Source organism: Delphinapterus leucas, chromosome 8 (genome assembly GCF_059928025.1).
Source record: "Delphinapterus leucas isolate spDelLeu-1000000601 "Yukka" chromosome 8, BTC_Dleu_Yukka2, whole genome shotgun sequence".
NCBI classification, from domain to species: Eukaryota; Metazoa; Chordata; class Mammalia; order Artiodactyla; family Monodontidae; genus Delphinapterus; species Delphinapterus leucas.
The window spans coordinates 4,871,731-4,886,732 of record NC_143136.1 but is presented as its reverse complement, the minus strand read 5'-3'; the positions used below and the strand labels follow the sequence as shown (position 1 = coordinate 4,886,732).

The window sequence follows — 15,002 nt, the reverse complement described above, 5'->3', positions numbered from 1 at the left end:
AAATATTGAAAATAAAAAACATTGAAAATTTTAAAAATTGAAAAAAATGTTGAAAATATTTCAGCTGCTTCTGGAACAATCTGATGTTCTGCCTTTTTCTACTGGCATAACCTGCTTCTGAAAATGATTCGCTTAAGAGTTAGACTTTCTCGAAATCGCTCTCAGCGTCCCCACTCTGCTTCCTCCCCACTCCACCTGCCGCCTACGCTGGCCTCTGGGCTCCCTGTGCACTGCCCCCAGCTCTATCCATTGCACCCGGAAGACATCCCTCCACCCCTCCCCTGCCTTCCCTTGACCCACACCCACCTTTTCTAACCTGGTGGCCTCCTGAGCGGACAGTTACAGGGTTGACACAGGTGGGCTCTGGGGGCTGCGATTCCAGGGACCAGCAAATGAATGCAGCAGGTTCTTTCATTCTGGAATGAATTTCCCATGAGTGGAGCCTGAGAACGCAGTGCAGGTGGCTCGCAGCAGGCCAGCGGGTGAGGGAGACTCTCTGGGCCGCTTGCCGGGGCAGAGATTCCACCTCTGTGGGTCACGGTCTGGTGGCAGCAGGACAGCATCCACTGGAGAGGCCCCTCGGCTGCATCTCTGCCTCGTCTGGGAGTGGCCCGAGGTTGAGCTGGTCCCAAACAAGGTGGTTGAAAGCTATGAGTGGGTGGCTGCCCTGGGTGCTGCACGATGTACAGATTTATTTGTCCAAACAGAAGGCTCAGCGGAGGCATTCCGTTGCACAGACCCGGTAAGCGGGGGGATGTCTGGCCCGACTGTGCAGGGCTCACCCAGTCCCAGGGGGGCACCTTCCATCCATCATTTACCTCCCAAGCGGATGCTCGTGGGGGCCTTGAACTTCAGAACCAGCCTCTCCAGAGGGGAAACCGAGGTTGCGGAGAGGGTGAGTGCAGCCACGCTCCCCGAAAGGCCCAGGTCTCTTTTTCCCTGCAAGCACCAGCACATTGCAGACAACCAACAGGTTGTGGAACTTGAGCCGGGTTTTGTGCATTAATTCATCTAATGCCTCCTCATTTCCAGGCCAGCGCGAGCCGGTGACCCAGCCTGACATCTCCTTTATTCCTGCTTTGAGGTTCCGAAGCAAAATCCTCCTAGGTTGCCTCAAACCTTTAGAGGGATGATGTTGCATTTGCGTCACTGCTTGTATCCTGGGATATATTCCCACTCAGCCCGGTCAGGTTCCAAACAGGCAGGTGCTGGGAGATGCCCAGTGCTCATGACAACAAAGCCACGAGGGCCCCAGGCCTCCACCTGGACCTCGGACTAAGGTGTGGGGGGAGACTAGTGCCCTTACCCGCACCTTCTGGGACGGCGCAGGGCTGAGCCTCTCGCGCGGGGCCTGCACCTGAGCACAGACTCTCACTCCTGGGCTGCCGGGGCCGCAATCTGCCCACCCGCCCCCAACCCCTGCCGCCTGGCACACTTAACGGTGACTCGCCGAAATAATAAGCCTAATGCAGTTGACTTTATTTAATTAATAATGATCCTGTTCTGTTCCTCCGAGCTCATAAAGCACCCTGCAGGTTGGCAAAAACACTCATAATATTGATCCGAAGTCAGGCAGGATATTTATTTTGTCTTTGCCCCGCGAGCATAAATCCTTGTCCATTGCCTTCTGCTCTCTGCATGTGGGATTTACAGTGGCCAGTTTCTTAAAAGCTTTTGGTAATTAAGGAATAAATAGCCATCAGTCTTTGTTGGCTGCCCTCCCCCATCCCGAGGCCGGCCCCCTTGGCAACGCGGCCGGGGGAGAAAGCATGCGTGCCGGGGCTCGCAGTGGGCCGGGGTCTTCCCCTGCAGAGAGAGGAAGCCCCTCTGTTTTCCTAACATATTGTTCCAGCCCCCTCTACCATGCCTCCCCTTCCAGTTCCTGTTTTGCTTGAGGCCGAAAGACACTTGGGAAATTCCTTGCTGCTAGCTAGCGCTTTCTTTCCTCTTCCTGGCCTCTTGGGTCACCATTTAAAGCCGTGCAGGTCTCCTCCAGTTTCTCCACCTCACCCCAAAGGACATTCCTCCACTCCCGTGCACTTTGCTACAAAATCTCCTTTAAAATTACTGTTGAGAGACTTCCCTAGAGGTCCAGTGGTTAAGGCTCCACACGCTTCCAGTGCAGGGGGCACGGGTTTGATCCCTGGTCAGGGAAGTAAGATCCCACATGCCGCGTGGGGCGCCCAAATAAATAAATAAAGTCACTATTGAAAAATCCTTTCCCACCCCGTGAGGGGAAAAGAAAAAAGATGTTTCTGGAAGAAGCAATTTGATAAGCACCCAAAAAGTTCTTGGCCTTCAAACATTTGGGAGGAGGGTCTCCCATCAAAATGAACACATTCGGCTTGACACTGAGGGGGCTTCTGGGAAAGGCCATGCCTGCCCAGGGTCCGAGCCAGAGAAAGCCTCGTTTGTGGAGATGGGAAGGCTGACCACTCCGCACGTCACCCCAAAACATCGTCCATCCTGCCTCCACGGTGGGCCCCTTGAGGACCCAGGGAACGTCTGGCCGCGGCTCCCGTGTCTGCTCCTGGGGACCACAAAACGGTGCTGGAAGCCAATCAGAAGCTTTGTGGTTATTTGCTAAAATGGTCTTTGCTGGGAAGCCAGCACGTTAACCTTGTTACCCCGGGCCCTCCCTGCCAGACGCCAAGCACAGCTGGTGGCAGCTGAGTGAGGCCGCATCCCTGTAGCCCTCCGGTGGACAGAGGAGGGGCCACCGACCACATCAAGACGGCGTTTCTCTAAGGGGCGTGGCGCGGGTCTCGTGCGGCTCCAACTCAGCCTCAGCTTTCCCGAAGGGTCTTTGAGACCCGCCCTGCCCTTAGCTCCTCGCTGACAGCACGCGTTTGCGGTGCTCCAGTGACGTCATGGCCACCAGCAGTGACAGGTGCCCGCCCCCCGGGACCCGGCTGCCTAGAGAAGCTGCTGTCCTGAGTGCTGGCATCTGCATTGGCTTCCGTTCCACTCCGTCTCCCACACACACGTTGGTGACTTCCTTTCTCTTCATTCTGCATTTATGGTTATTCCCAAATAATTTGGGTAAGAAAAAAATGGGAGAGAAAAACCCTCCCTAGTGCTGATCTAGACAGGTTGTCTGGATGAGCACTATATCCTTTGCCAGGATGGAGACGCTCGAGATCGTCTGCACTGCCCGAGACAGCAGCCGCCAGCCCTGGCGCCACTGAGTACTTTACCCGTGTGACGCGTCTAGAGGAGCGGGACTTGTTGTTTTATCTGGATTAATTTAAACACCTGTGCGTGGCTCATGCTGCCCCTGGGGTGGTACAGCTCTAGATTCTCCAAAGCGACTCACACTTGACCCATCACCACGTGGTGAGGTGATTGAAGAGAACGGGCGGGCGGAGTGCTGGGGACTCAGCTGGAATCCCACAACGCAGGCGATGCCCTTCCAGATGGGATCAAGTTTCCTTATTTGGGAGGTGGCAGAGCCCGGAGGAAGAGCTCAGGCAGTGACCACCGGGGACAGCCACTTGGGCCGTCACAGGTCGGGGACCCAGCAAGACCATCTTCACCTTCTAAAATGTGGGGGAATGATGGTAGGACCTACCCCACCAGGTGTTGTCAGAATGAAACCAGATAATTACTCAGCCTAGCGGCTAACACATCAGAAGTACTTAATAAACATTAGCTCTGATGCTCTTGGGGATTTTCCTAGTGTGTGTAACAGAGTCCAGCTATTTTAACAGTGACCTGTCCATGGTTGATCACTGCATGACCATTGCTGGGTAAATAAAGGTCAAGGAAGGATGAGAAAGGCTTAAAGTTTACTATAAAACTGCAAACAAAGATTAACATATACACAGTACTATATATAAAACAGATAACTTGGGCTTCCCTGGTGGCGCAGTGGTTGAGAGTCCACCTGCCGATACAGGGGATGAGGGTTCGTGCCCTGGTCGGGGAGGATCCCACATGCCGCGGAGTGGCTGGGCCCGTGAGCCATGGCTGCTGAGCCTGTGCGTCCGGAGCCTGTGCTCCGCAACGGGAGAGGCCACAACAGTGAGAGACCCGCGTACCACAAAAAAAAAATAGGAAAAGCCGTGTCCGTCAATTCCAGACTCCACCCTTTTCCCCATCTTCTGAAGCTTGCCACAAAAATGACCCATCTCTTTTCCTGCGTTTCCTTTATGTCATGATTTCCCAAAATATGGCCACAATTCTGCCGTCACACATGCATGGTGTTCAGCATTCGACATGTAGGTCACTCGTAAGAACACGGCGGGTGTTCCAGGGTCAGGAATCGTCCACAAAGCCGGTCACCATCGTCACCATCGTCACCGTCACCAGCAGCACCATCACATAGGCGCTCCTGCGGCTTGGAGATGGCACCTCCTCAGTGGGGCCTCGCGCTATTTACTGGTGCTGGTAGTTGATTCCATTTGGCAGGCACTAAATCTGCGGGTTGCAGGTGAGGTGCACCCCCGGGATCACCTTTGGTGGAGCCTTGGCCGAGTCAACACCCCTCAAGGTCAAGTGCGGCAAAGCCTCATCTGTCAGGCTGCAGGCCTAGCAGACCAGCTGAGCCCAGCAGACCCCACAGGACCCTGGAGTCACGGCTTCCGAGACCTGGGCCCCAGGCTCACGCATGAGGCACTTTCCTGGGCCCAGAGGGCATGGAAGGCTACCTAGAAAGGGTTTCATCTTAGGCAAGAAGGAGAGAAAATATTTACTATTGTGCCTTCGATTGTATCTTGCCTTTCTCTTTGGGGGGATTGGGTTGGTGTCTTGTGATGAGTGGCCCGTTCTCTCATTTTCCCTGGTCCCGTGCAGCTGATTTATTTAAAGGTGTGTCACCGCAGGGCTCAAGTGAGGAGTGGGGCCTCCTCCTCTCTGCTGATGGCCAGCCGTGCCAATAATTCATTTTTTAGCTCATTAGCTAACGGAGGCTGTGAGCAGTGAGCCTCCAGGGGACTGGAATGAGGTGAGGTGATGTACTGCCAGCTACACTGCTCTTGAACTGGCCTTCCTTGGGGAAAAAGAAAGGCTGGGCCGAGACAAGCCGGGAGTCCCAGAAGCAAGATTGGGACGTCAGAGTCACCATTAGGGTATCTGTGCTTTGGCATCATGGTTTCTTGGGGCGAATGGTTTTAGACAGAATATTCTCGCAGAAAAGGAATCATTGTCAGAGTATCTGTCTTTCCCATGGTGACTGTTGGCACAGAAGCCAAGTGGAAACAATGGACCATGTGGCTGTCCAGTGTATTAGTCAGACCAGCTGCCATAACAAAATACCATAGACGGGGGTAGAGGAGGCGGAGGGGTTAAATAATACAAGTTCATTTTCTCACAGCTCCGGAGGCTGTAAATCCAAGGTCAGGGTGTCGGCAGGGTTGGTTTCTGTTGAGGCCTCTTCCTGGCCTGCAGACCCACCTACCGGCTGTGTCCTCTCCTCTGTGCACGGGGAGAAAGACCCCCAGCTGTTTCTTCCCCTTCTTATACAGACCAGGACCGTGACCTCAGTCCACCTCGATTACTTCCTAAATGCTCTGTCTTCAAATACAGTCACGTTGGGTGGGGTAGGGCTTCAGCACACGAATCAGGGTGGGGGGGGACACAGTTCAGTCCATAACATCCAGGAAGGCTTTAGATGCCTCAAGGCCACGGGCAGAGGCCAACCAGACTTGGCCCCAGAGGTCCTGACAGCTATGGGGTCGTTTGAATTTGCTGATCACCCCTCACCCCAGTGTCTCAGGTCCTTCTGCACCCTGGAGGGGGAGCCCCACAGGACACCCATGGGTTTGTCAAGGCCTCTGGCCAAGGTCCTCTCGCCCACCCAGCGGGAGTGTCAGGCCCCACCCCCCTGCCCCCAATGCCACCTCATCACCTGCGATGCCCCCACGGGGAGCGCTTGTGTGCACGACAGCAGTGCGAATCTTGAGATGTTATTCTCTTCAAGCATCACGACAGCCACGGCTGCCATTTGTCAGGGGACCACTGTGTACGGCCAGCACTTCACCCGAACACGTGACTTCAAATTCCAAAACCACCTTGCCTGCTGTAGACGTCACTGTGCCCGTTTTACAGGTGAGGAAACGAGGGCCCAGGAAGTGACTGAAGTTGCAAAAGTCTGCACCACAAAGAAGAACAAAGCAAGCACATGAACGCCAGCCTCTCCAAGGCCGAAACCCGCAGCCTTTTAGCGCAGTGTGGACTCTCTTTTCCCTCCCTCTGGCCACTGCAGGGAGCACGCAGAATTAAGCTTTCCTCCTGGTTTGTCAGCGTGGACAGCGACCACAGGACATAGGCTGTAACTAATATTAAGTGCTAATGCACGCATGGGGGTTGCTGGATTAGCTCCCACAAAACGGAAACGTTCCTGAATCCCCTGTTCCTTCCAGTTGGATTTCAGCTGTGGAGAAGCAGCACGCCTGACACAGACTCAAGGCCCAGTGGTCTGCCTTCCTTTGCTCTCCGGCCTCCTGGTGTCCGAAAAAAACAAACAAACGCTGAAACATCACCGTCCTGCAGGACCCAGAAGCCGACATCGAATGCTTGTTTTTAAATAACACAAGAAGTTTTGGTGAAGAGCCGTGGTCCTGTCAGATAATAAAAACCATGCATTGAACAGATCTAGGGGCGCCCTTGGTGGAGGTGAGGAGCCGTGTGGACGTGGGGCTGGGAAAGGTGGACCCCAGCGAGAAGGCTGCCTAGAGGCTTTCGCTGCTTTTGTCTCCTTGCAGCATCGCTTGGGGACGGTTCCCAGTATCAAGCCTGTTTTCTGTATTTGAGTTGTTGGAGGCTCTGAAACCCTTACAAATAATCATCACCCCGCTCCAAGCTAAGGAAGCCCAAGCCCCAGGCCCTCCTCCCTGTTCCTCGTTTCACATACATAATCTCAGAGTCTTCCTCTTACAGAAGGCTCCCCAAATGGAATGTGTTTTCAGCCCCACGAAACCTGGACCTGCCTTTATTACGTATTGCGAACGACACTGATTTTTAAAAGCAAAGAACAGCTTAAATGCGCTCATCATTCAGACGCGTGTCGAGTTCAGTGAATTCAGGTGAGCTTGGGGCGGGGCGTTCCCCAAGAGACCACACGGACCACGGCAGAGGAGCTAGAAGCGGGGGTGTCTGACCTCGTTCTTTGGCTGGGGTCTTCCAATATTAAAAAGAAAATGGAATAATTGCAGTTAGGACTGTAGCTACCGTGTTCCATCCTCTGGTTCATCCCTGAATTACTTGGCAATGAGTATTAAAATCAACCGGAGCAGAGTATAAGAGGTCTGATTTTAATGCCTACCAAGAAATGAGAATTAGCAGATTGGAACTTGAAAATCTGGCTGGATCTCCCCCACTACTGTCCCTTTTCATTTAATTCGCGTTTTGCTCTTCGGTGATTTATGAAATGCATCAACATATGTTTAATACATTTGAAATAAGGTTTTTAAGTAACACGAAAAGCATGGCCCGGCCTGGGGTTTTTTCGTCTTTCACCTCTTCCGGTATTTCCAAGGGGTTGCCGGCGCTTTTGTGCTTGTATTTTGGCCCAAGTGAGGGAGGGTGTGCAGCCGGCCTCCGGGTGCTGGTGTGAGCTCTCAGCTGCAGCCACGTGCTCGTCCTAGAAACGGCCTAATGAAAAGGGTCGGGGGGTCGCTCGGGGGTCCCTCGTATGGACCAGGAAGCGAAGCAAAACTAATCCAGATTTACTCCTGGAAGAAAATGTTTGCCTAAGTATTTAGAAACAGATTAGGGCTAACCCGACACTACATCACTAGGAGCAATGTAAACACGGGTAAAAGGTGTAAACAGGGCCTTTATTCTGTACTTCGAAAGGAAAAATGTCACGGGTAACGAGTTTTCTTTCTCCAGTCTAGCGGAGGCCCCAGGTGATTCCTCTGTGTGGTTTGTAGCTATGTACCCTCCTGACTCCCCCGGAGAAAATGCTGAGTTTTAGGAGAGGGCAATTGTGGATCAGTGTATATGTACGTCTCTGTGGGTAATTACAGTCACTTCTTATCTCTAGGGCTTCTGTTTCTTCTTTCATCAGCCTCATCAAAGAGCATCCGTCCGGGGACTTCCCTGGCGGTCCAGTGGTTAAGACTTTGCCTTCCACTGCAGGGGGTGCAGGTTCAATCCCTGGTCACGGAGCTAGGATCCCACATGCCTCGCGGCCATAAAACAGAAGCAATATTGTAACAAATTCAATAAAGACTTTTAAAAAATTGTCCACATCAAAAAAAAAAAAAAAGCATCTGTCCGGCCTAAGGTCCCCCACCCCACTCCCCCTACCCCCCCTCCCAGCCCCGGCCCCATTCTGTTCCTAGACTCTCTCATTTCAAGAGCTACTTGTGAAATCTCACTTCTGCCTTCTGCATTTCCCCCCCACTTTTTTTCCCCCTAGCAGTGCTGCAGTCTTGAGGAGCAGTCTTGAGGATTACTGAGTTGTTTTCAGTGGTCTTCACCTTTATTAGAAGAGGCAACACCCAAATCCACCATTAGCGGCCCAAGTGCACGAGTAGACGGCCCGGGGTCTTCTCCTTCCGGTCAATATAAACACACCTTGCTGTTGGTTTCTTCTCTCTTTCTTCAGCTCCTCTCTTCCCATCCTGCCCCCTCCTCCCTTCCCCAGCCCTCCTTCCAGATGTCTCAGGCAACATCCTGTCCTCTTTGGGCCCCAGAGAGTGGGCCTGTTATCACTCCCACCCCCCTGGGGTTATGCTCCTGGGGGAGGGGCACCAGCTGCCATGCCCATCTTGCTTCACACCTTCCCTCCCCACGTCCTCCTGCCCTCTGCACCCTGACTCAGCTCTGACCTCAGGGGGCCACCTGCCTGGCCTCCTAGGCTGGGCCTCAGCCCACTTTCCCTGGAAAACCCACCCGGCTGCTCTTCGTCTTGAAGGAGTTGTTGACGCCCTCACCGAGGCTCCCCCAGGTATCCCGAGAGCTAACAAAGACGAGCAGGGTCACGCTTGCATCTCTTTTCCCCATTGGATTCGCTGCCTTTTCATATGTGGCCTGTAGCAACATTTTCTTCTACGGGAGTGTGTATAAGACCCCTGAGCTCACACACACCCCCTCCCCGGCCGATGAGGTTGAGAACTAAGCCCTCGAGGTCACACCAGGTGGGAGAGCCCGCCGGCCACCCTGCCCCCTGGACTCCAGCCAAGTGGTCTGTAATCCTGGCTCTGACTGTGGCCGCTTAAAGTGGATCGGGCCTCCGAGCCTGTGGCATCCATCCTGCGTTGGGCGGGACCCCGGGCAGTGGGGTGATTCTTCTGGGGCCACAAAAAGCAGAAGAAATCACATGAGAGCTCAAGGCCGATCCCTGGTTCTCACACCTTAGGACGTCAGAATCCCCTGCAGGGCTGGTTAAAACACATCCCAGGGGTTCTGCTTCTGGGGGCTGGGACGGGGCCTGAGAACCTGCATCACTAACAGGTGCCCAGGTGGTGCTCCTGGTGGGGACCCACTTTGTACACTGTAGGGAAGCCTTTCCCCCGAGGGGGGCTTCCTGGTGCCGGGTGAAGACACTTGTCACCGCCCCCTGGACGCCTCCGGACCACACACCACACACACGGTGGTGGCTGGGCAGAGGGGTGCAGCCTTGGTTCTGTCTCGCAATCGTGACCTCGCCTGTCTGGTGACTCTTGCAGGGAAGAGAAGGAGAGGTGGATCCGGGCCAAGTACGAGCAGAAGCTCTTCCTGGCCCCGCTGGCGTGCACGGAGCTGTCCCCAGGCCAGCACCTGCTGCGGGCCACCGCCGACGAGGACCTACGGATGGTCATCTTGCTGCTGGCGCACGGCTCCCGGGACGAAGTGAACGAGACCTGCGGGGAGGGGGACGGCCGCACGGCACTGCACCTGGCCTGTCGGAAGGGCAATGTGGTCCTGGCCCAGCTTCTCATCTGGGTAGGTCGCCCATGTGCCCTCGGCGCTGCTCCGCGGGCATCATTCTGGGAGAAGGTTATCGTTGCCTGCCTGGAAGTGGGAAGCATTAGTAATAGGGACTTTAGGATTTGGGGTGGGGGGGCTCCCTTTCAGCCCACCTGTGTGAGGGCACACACAGAGCACCAGTTTAAAAGGGAGGAATGAGGTCTCCTTACGCGGGCACCGTGGTCCACTTTGCGCAGCATTTGCTAGCGTTTCTGCTTAGTTCATCTTTGGGATGACCCCCGCCTTGGGTCAGGCGTAGTTGGTGATGTTCCTCTTGTTGCTTTTACAAAAGACTCCCATCATCGTTTTGTGGGGAAGGGGTGGAGAGAGAGGATATAAACTGAACGGTTTATGTGGTTTTCCCGTCGCCACACCTTTGGATTTTTCGTTCACATAACACAAAAATGCTGGACCCTAGACTTTGAGCTTTGATGTGGTCGGAGTTTGTCAAAGGGCTTCTTCTGGACTCTTCCGATTAATTTCCGCTGGGGAGAGTTATCTTTTTCATCTCTATTGAATCATTTGCCATGCAGCTTGAATGGGGAGAAGAAAGGGAGAAAATGACTGTGCCACCAGGAGCTGCTTCGGAGAAGCCCACACCCCCTCCCTGGCCGCTGCCTGCATGCCTTTGGGGTCCTTGGCCACAGCAGATCCCCATTCGAAGGGTGGCAGAAAGCTGCCCATTGAGAGGGTCCTGGGTAGGGAGGGGAGGTGTGTGCTCACCAGTAGTGGAACACTGTCCAGAGGTGGGTCACCTGCTGGGGGCTCTTCTGTTCCCAACCCCAGGGGCAGGCGATGGGTCTGTCCAGCACAGCTGAGAACGATGCCAGTTTCTACATATTTTTACCTGACTCTTGGGATGGCTGTGATGGGAGAATTAGATACACAGATATCAGAATCACTCAGTGTTCAGCTTCATGTTAGCAGTTGCATATGAGTCTGCTGGGGCTGCCCTGACAAAACACTACAGACTCGGGGCGGGGGGGGGGGGCGTTAAACAACAGAAATTTATTTTCTCACAGCTCTGGAGGCCAGAGTCCAAGTCCAAGGTCAAGGTGAGGGCAGGGTCTTTTTTCCCTGAGGCCTCTCTCCTTGGCTTGCAGACTTCTCTCTGTGTCCTCACAGGGCCTTTCCTCTGTGTGCATGTGCATCCCTGCTGTCTTTTTCTCTTCTTATAAGGACACAGGTCATATTCGATTAGGGCCCCACCCATATGACCTCAGTTAACCTTAATCACCTCTTTAAAGGCCCTATGTCCAAATACAGTTCCTATGTTGGGACTTCAGCATACAAAGTTTGGGGGAACACAGTTCCATTAACAGATTGCATGCCATCTTTCCCCCTCAAATTGGCCAAGAGTTCCTTTAATGCTAATGCTTCCTGAAGACGAGAGATGAGACTCCCATCCATGGTGGTGGAAGTGGACATCAGTCCACCCTTTCTCAAGATCCAGAAGCTCAAAACTATTTGTGTCATTTAATCTCGTATTACCCCTTCTAGTCATCACTCTGACAGTCAGAGATCCTGAGAAAGGTTCAATATGAGGATGTACATCACAGCACTATTTAGACCAATGACAACTTTAAAACACTATGTGTAGGGACTTCCTGGTGGTCCAGTGGGTGAAACTCCATGCTCCCAATGCAGGGGGCCTGGGTTTAATCCCTGGTCAGGATTCGATCCCCACATTCATGCCACAACCAAAAAAAAAAAGATCCTGCATGCCACAACGACGACCCGGCACAGCCAAGATAAATAAATTTTTTAAAATAATTAAAAAAAAAAATAAAACACAATGTGTAGCTACCGAGGACAGAGTAACTGAGTTATGTTCATACGGAGGAATATTATATGGCTGTTATATGTCATGCTTTTGAATAACTTTTAATGATCTGAGAAAATGATCAGAGCACCAAGTTCAGTAAAAAAAAAAAAAAAAAAAGATAAAAATTATTTGTGCAAGTTTTATCTCAGTTATTCATATATGCATTTAGATTCAAAGAAGAACCATTAAAAGGAAATCCGCTGAAAGATTAACCAAGATTATCTCTGAATAGCGAGATTATACGTGATTTTTTCTTCTTACGCTCTTATGTATTACCTATGTATTTCCTTCAATGAAAATGAATCGCCTCTGAGATCAAAAGAGTGATCCTTTTTTGTGTTTATAATTGGAAAGTCAAAATAGAAATAGCAAAACTAGAGTTATCCTTGGTCCGTTTCTATTGCACAGGGGAGGGGCTTTTCGATGCAAAAAGCACACTCTTTTCTGAAAAGAATACACCTGGCGGGGGTAGGGGGGACGGGGGCAGGGACACTGGACTCTGGTCTCCCCCGCGGGTTCCCGGTAGCGCGTCCCAGGGTCCGCATCTGCCCCAGCTGCCTGCGGGGTTGAACAAGGCGCCCTGTCCCCTCCCTCCCGTGACCCTAATGCGGTTCTGTTACCTCTGCAGTACGGGGTGGACGTGATGGCCCGCGACGCGCACGGGAACACGGCGCTGGCCTACGCGCGGCAGGCCTCCAGCCAGGAGTGCACCGACGTCCTGCTGCAGTACGGCTGCCCCGACGAGCGCTTCGTGCTCATGGCCACCCCCAACCTGTCCAGGAAGAACAATAACCGGAACAACAGCAGCGGGAGGGTGCCCACCATCATCTGAGGACCGGCGGTGCCCGCAGCCTCCCGCGCGCCCTCAGGGATCACGCCACGTGAGTCCCATCGCGTCCCCTCACTCCTCCTGGTGGTCCCCAGCCAACCCCCCACGCCTCCACCCCACCCCCCTCACGCCAAGTGAAATCACAAAACCCGGATGGTCCTCAAGGGGCGAAGAGGAGGCCGGGAGGCTGCAGCATTGATTCCTTTGCATAAATTCCCCTGATCAACACACAGGAGCGACCGGCGGGCCTGGGTTCGTTGATGGTAGCACACGGCGCCGGACCCCGGTCCCTCCGGTGGCCGGGAGACAGAGCGTGGCACAAGGGACGGGACGTGGGGGAGGGGAGGCGCGCAGCCAGGAGAAGGGGCAACTCTCCTTAACTGGCGGTTCAGCACATCAGTACATTTCACCTCTACCAGACGGAACGCTTGGCTTTCATCTCTTCTCCGAGGAGCTTGACGGCATAAATCAGAAGCAAGCAGAGTTTGTCAGGTTTGAAGCCCCTATGATGGTATGTGTCAAATCAGTTGTAGCTAATCTGTCCAGGGAGAATACCGGCTTCATTACACTCGGGCAGTTGAGTTCTTCCAGCATTACCGCTGTTTAATAGGACACGATTAGTCATCACCGAGAAGGAAGCGTATTAGCCGAGGAGGTAGTTACACAGCACGCTCTGACGATTGCCGCGATGTGATTGCAGTACTCTTAGAAGCATCGTATTATCCCAGACATGTTCTTTCAGGCCCTTGGAGCCCTCCTTTCTAAATTCACTGTCATAATTTAGTATCTGTATAATTTTTCAGTCCAAAGAGAGGAAATCAGTTGCCGAGTATTATTTGACTGCAGTCTCCTTGGCGCAGAAACAAAATGGAAAAAATAAATAAGAGTGACTTGGAAGTTCAAAAGGAAATCACGAATTCAGCTGACGACAGCATTTTGGGCACATTTAGTGAACTAAGTAAATGCGTAAAAGGCTGTTTCTTTGCCCAAACCTGAGAGGTAGTCTGTGTCCTTTTGCCGAGGTGGGTGTCTTGGGTCTCAGTCACTCGGGGGCCACGTTGCCCAAGTCACACAGGCTTCTGTATTCTGTCTTTAGATGAGATGTGTTGAAAATCTATTTGAATAAAAGAAGTTCATAAATATGCATTGATTTCTATACAGACAAATGGCACCTCTGTTAATTTATAAATTGAACTGGATGTGAGGTAATAATGTGCAACTAGTTGAGATAAGAGGGTTACAGATCACTGTACACGGGAAATATTCCCAGCAGTAAACACTTCCATTAATGTGATATACAGCTTCTAAAAAGGAGCATATCAGAGTAAGATGGTGGTACAATTTGCTTATTAAAATCAAGAAAGGGGGGGATACAAGCATATTAGAGAGGGAGAGAGGCATGTGAGTCCTTGTTACTGGAAAGCACGATTTAGATCTGACCCTACTTTTGCCCACCCAGAGGAACAGGCTGTGGCAACGCGGGGGGGTGACTTTCCAAATCCCAGACCCGGGCGCTTTGCAGAGGTCCATCCTGACCACCGCTGCCAATCTGGGAGCACAGACTGACTCATGAAACGCCCTGAGACTTTTTTTGTTGGTTTTTTTTTTTTGCCTGGTGGCCAGGCCCATCATTTTAGTACATCACCCGATTTGCCGTCGTCACGGTTTCTGGCTGCTTCAGACTTCAGCCACCTTCAGTGTGGTGGCCAAACATAGTAAACCAGATCGTGACACCTTAGGTGAAAAAGAAAAGGGGGCAACTGTGCCTTGAGCCCTTTGGCAGTATGAGGGGGGAGAGGGCGTCACCTTGAAGGACGGCATGGGACTGATGTAGCACAGAAACATAGGGCCACGTTCACCCTGCCGCCTCCGGGGAAGTTCCTTGCTCTCATATATTAAACCTTCTATTTTGTAAGAGTTTTTCCTCTTCTTTCACTTTTTAAAAAAAAATTAAAGTAGGTGGGGAAAAAAATAAAGCTTTACACAGTTTCTACCTGGGTCGGTGTTTCATGGGCATTTCTAACCTTGATGCAGCTCAGTGGAACTCGGCGGTTTCCCAGGATAACAGGTGCGGAAGCCTCCAGCCTGGAAGCCTTGACAACAGGCCCGTAATCCCTCCACCCGATTTTTAATTCTGTTTCATCGCTGTGTGGTTATTTTAAATGTGAATAGAGGAAAAAAGAAAGTCCTTCCTGTTTTTGAAGAATGCATTACTGTTGCAATCCAGCCACGCGCATTGGCCTCCCCGTTAGCATAGACCTTATGTAGTGAACACAGATAGAGTATAAACGAAATTCTTAAATTATTTCATTGTAGTTAACTCCCACTGTAGGAATGCTTTATCACAGTGAAGCCTTCTTTTGAAAAGAAACAGAATTCCTTGTAAGGCTTCTCTTTGGGATGTATATGGGTGTGTACAGATTATTATATGTGTTTATAATATAATATTTT

General features: G+C 52.2%; 1 protein-coding gene across 12 annotated transcripts in view; it reads left to right on the top strand.

Annotated features, from left to right (window-relative positions):
- The window catches only part of AGAP1 (ArfGAP with GTPase domain, ankyrin repeat and PH domain 1), a 556,588-nt gene extending 543,169 nt beyond the window's left edge, over positions 1-13,419 (top strand). For 11 of the 12 annotated variants that reach the window (XM_089916180.1, XM_089916184.1, XM_089916182.1 and 8 more), the window contains 2 exons: positions 9,618-9,873; positions 12,351-13,419. In XM_089916180.1, coding sequence (XP_089772306.1) covers positions 9,618-9,873; positions 12,351-12,554 — 460 coding nt within the window. In that variant the 3' untranslated portion in view covers positions 12,555-13,419. Of the gene's footprint in view, positions 1-9,617; positions 9,874-12,350 lie in introns of those variants that run through there. The other variant, XR_016394007.1, reaches the window with a different exon arrangement.
- The last annotated feature ends 1,583 nt before the right edge of the window (positions 13,420-15,002 follow it).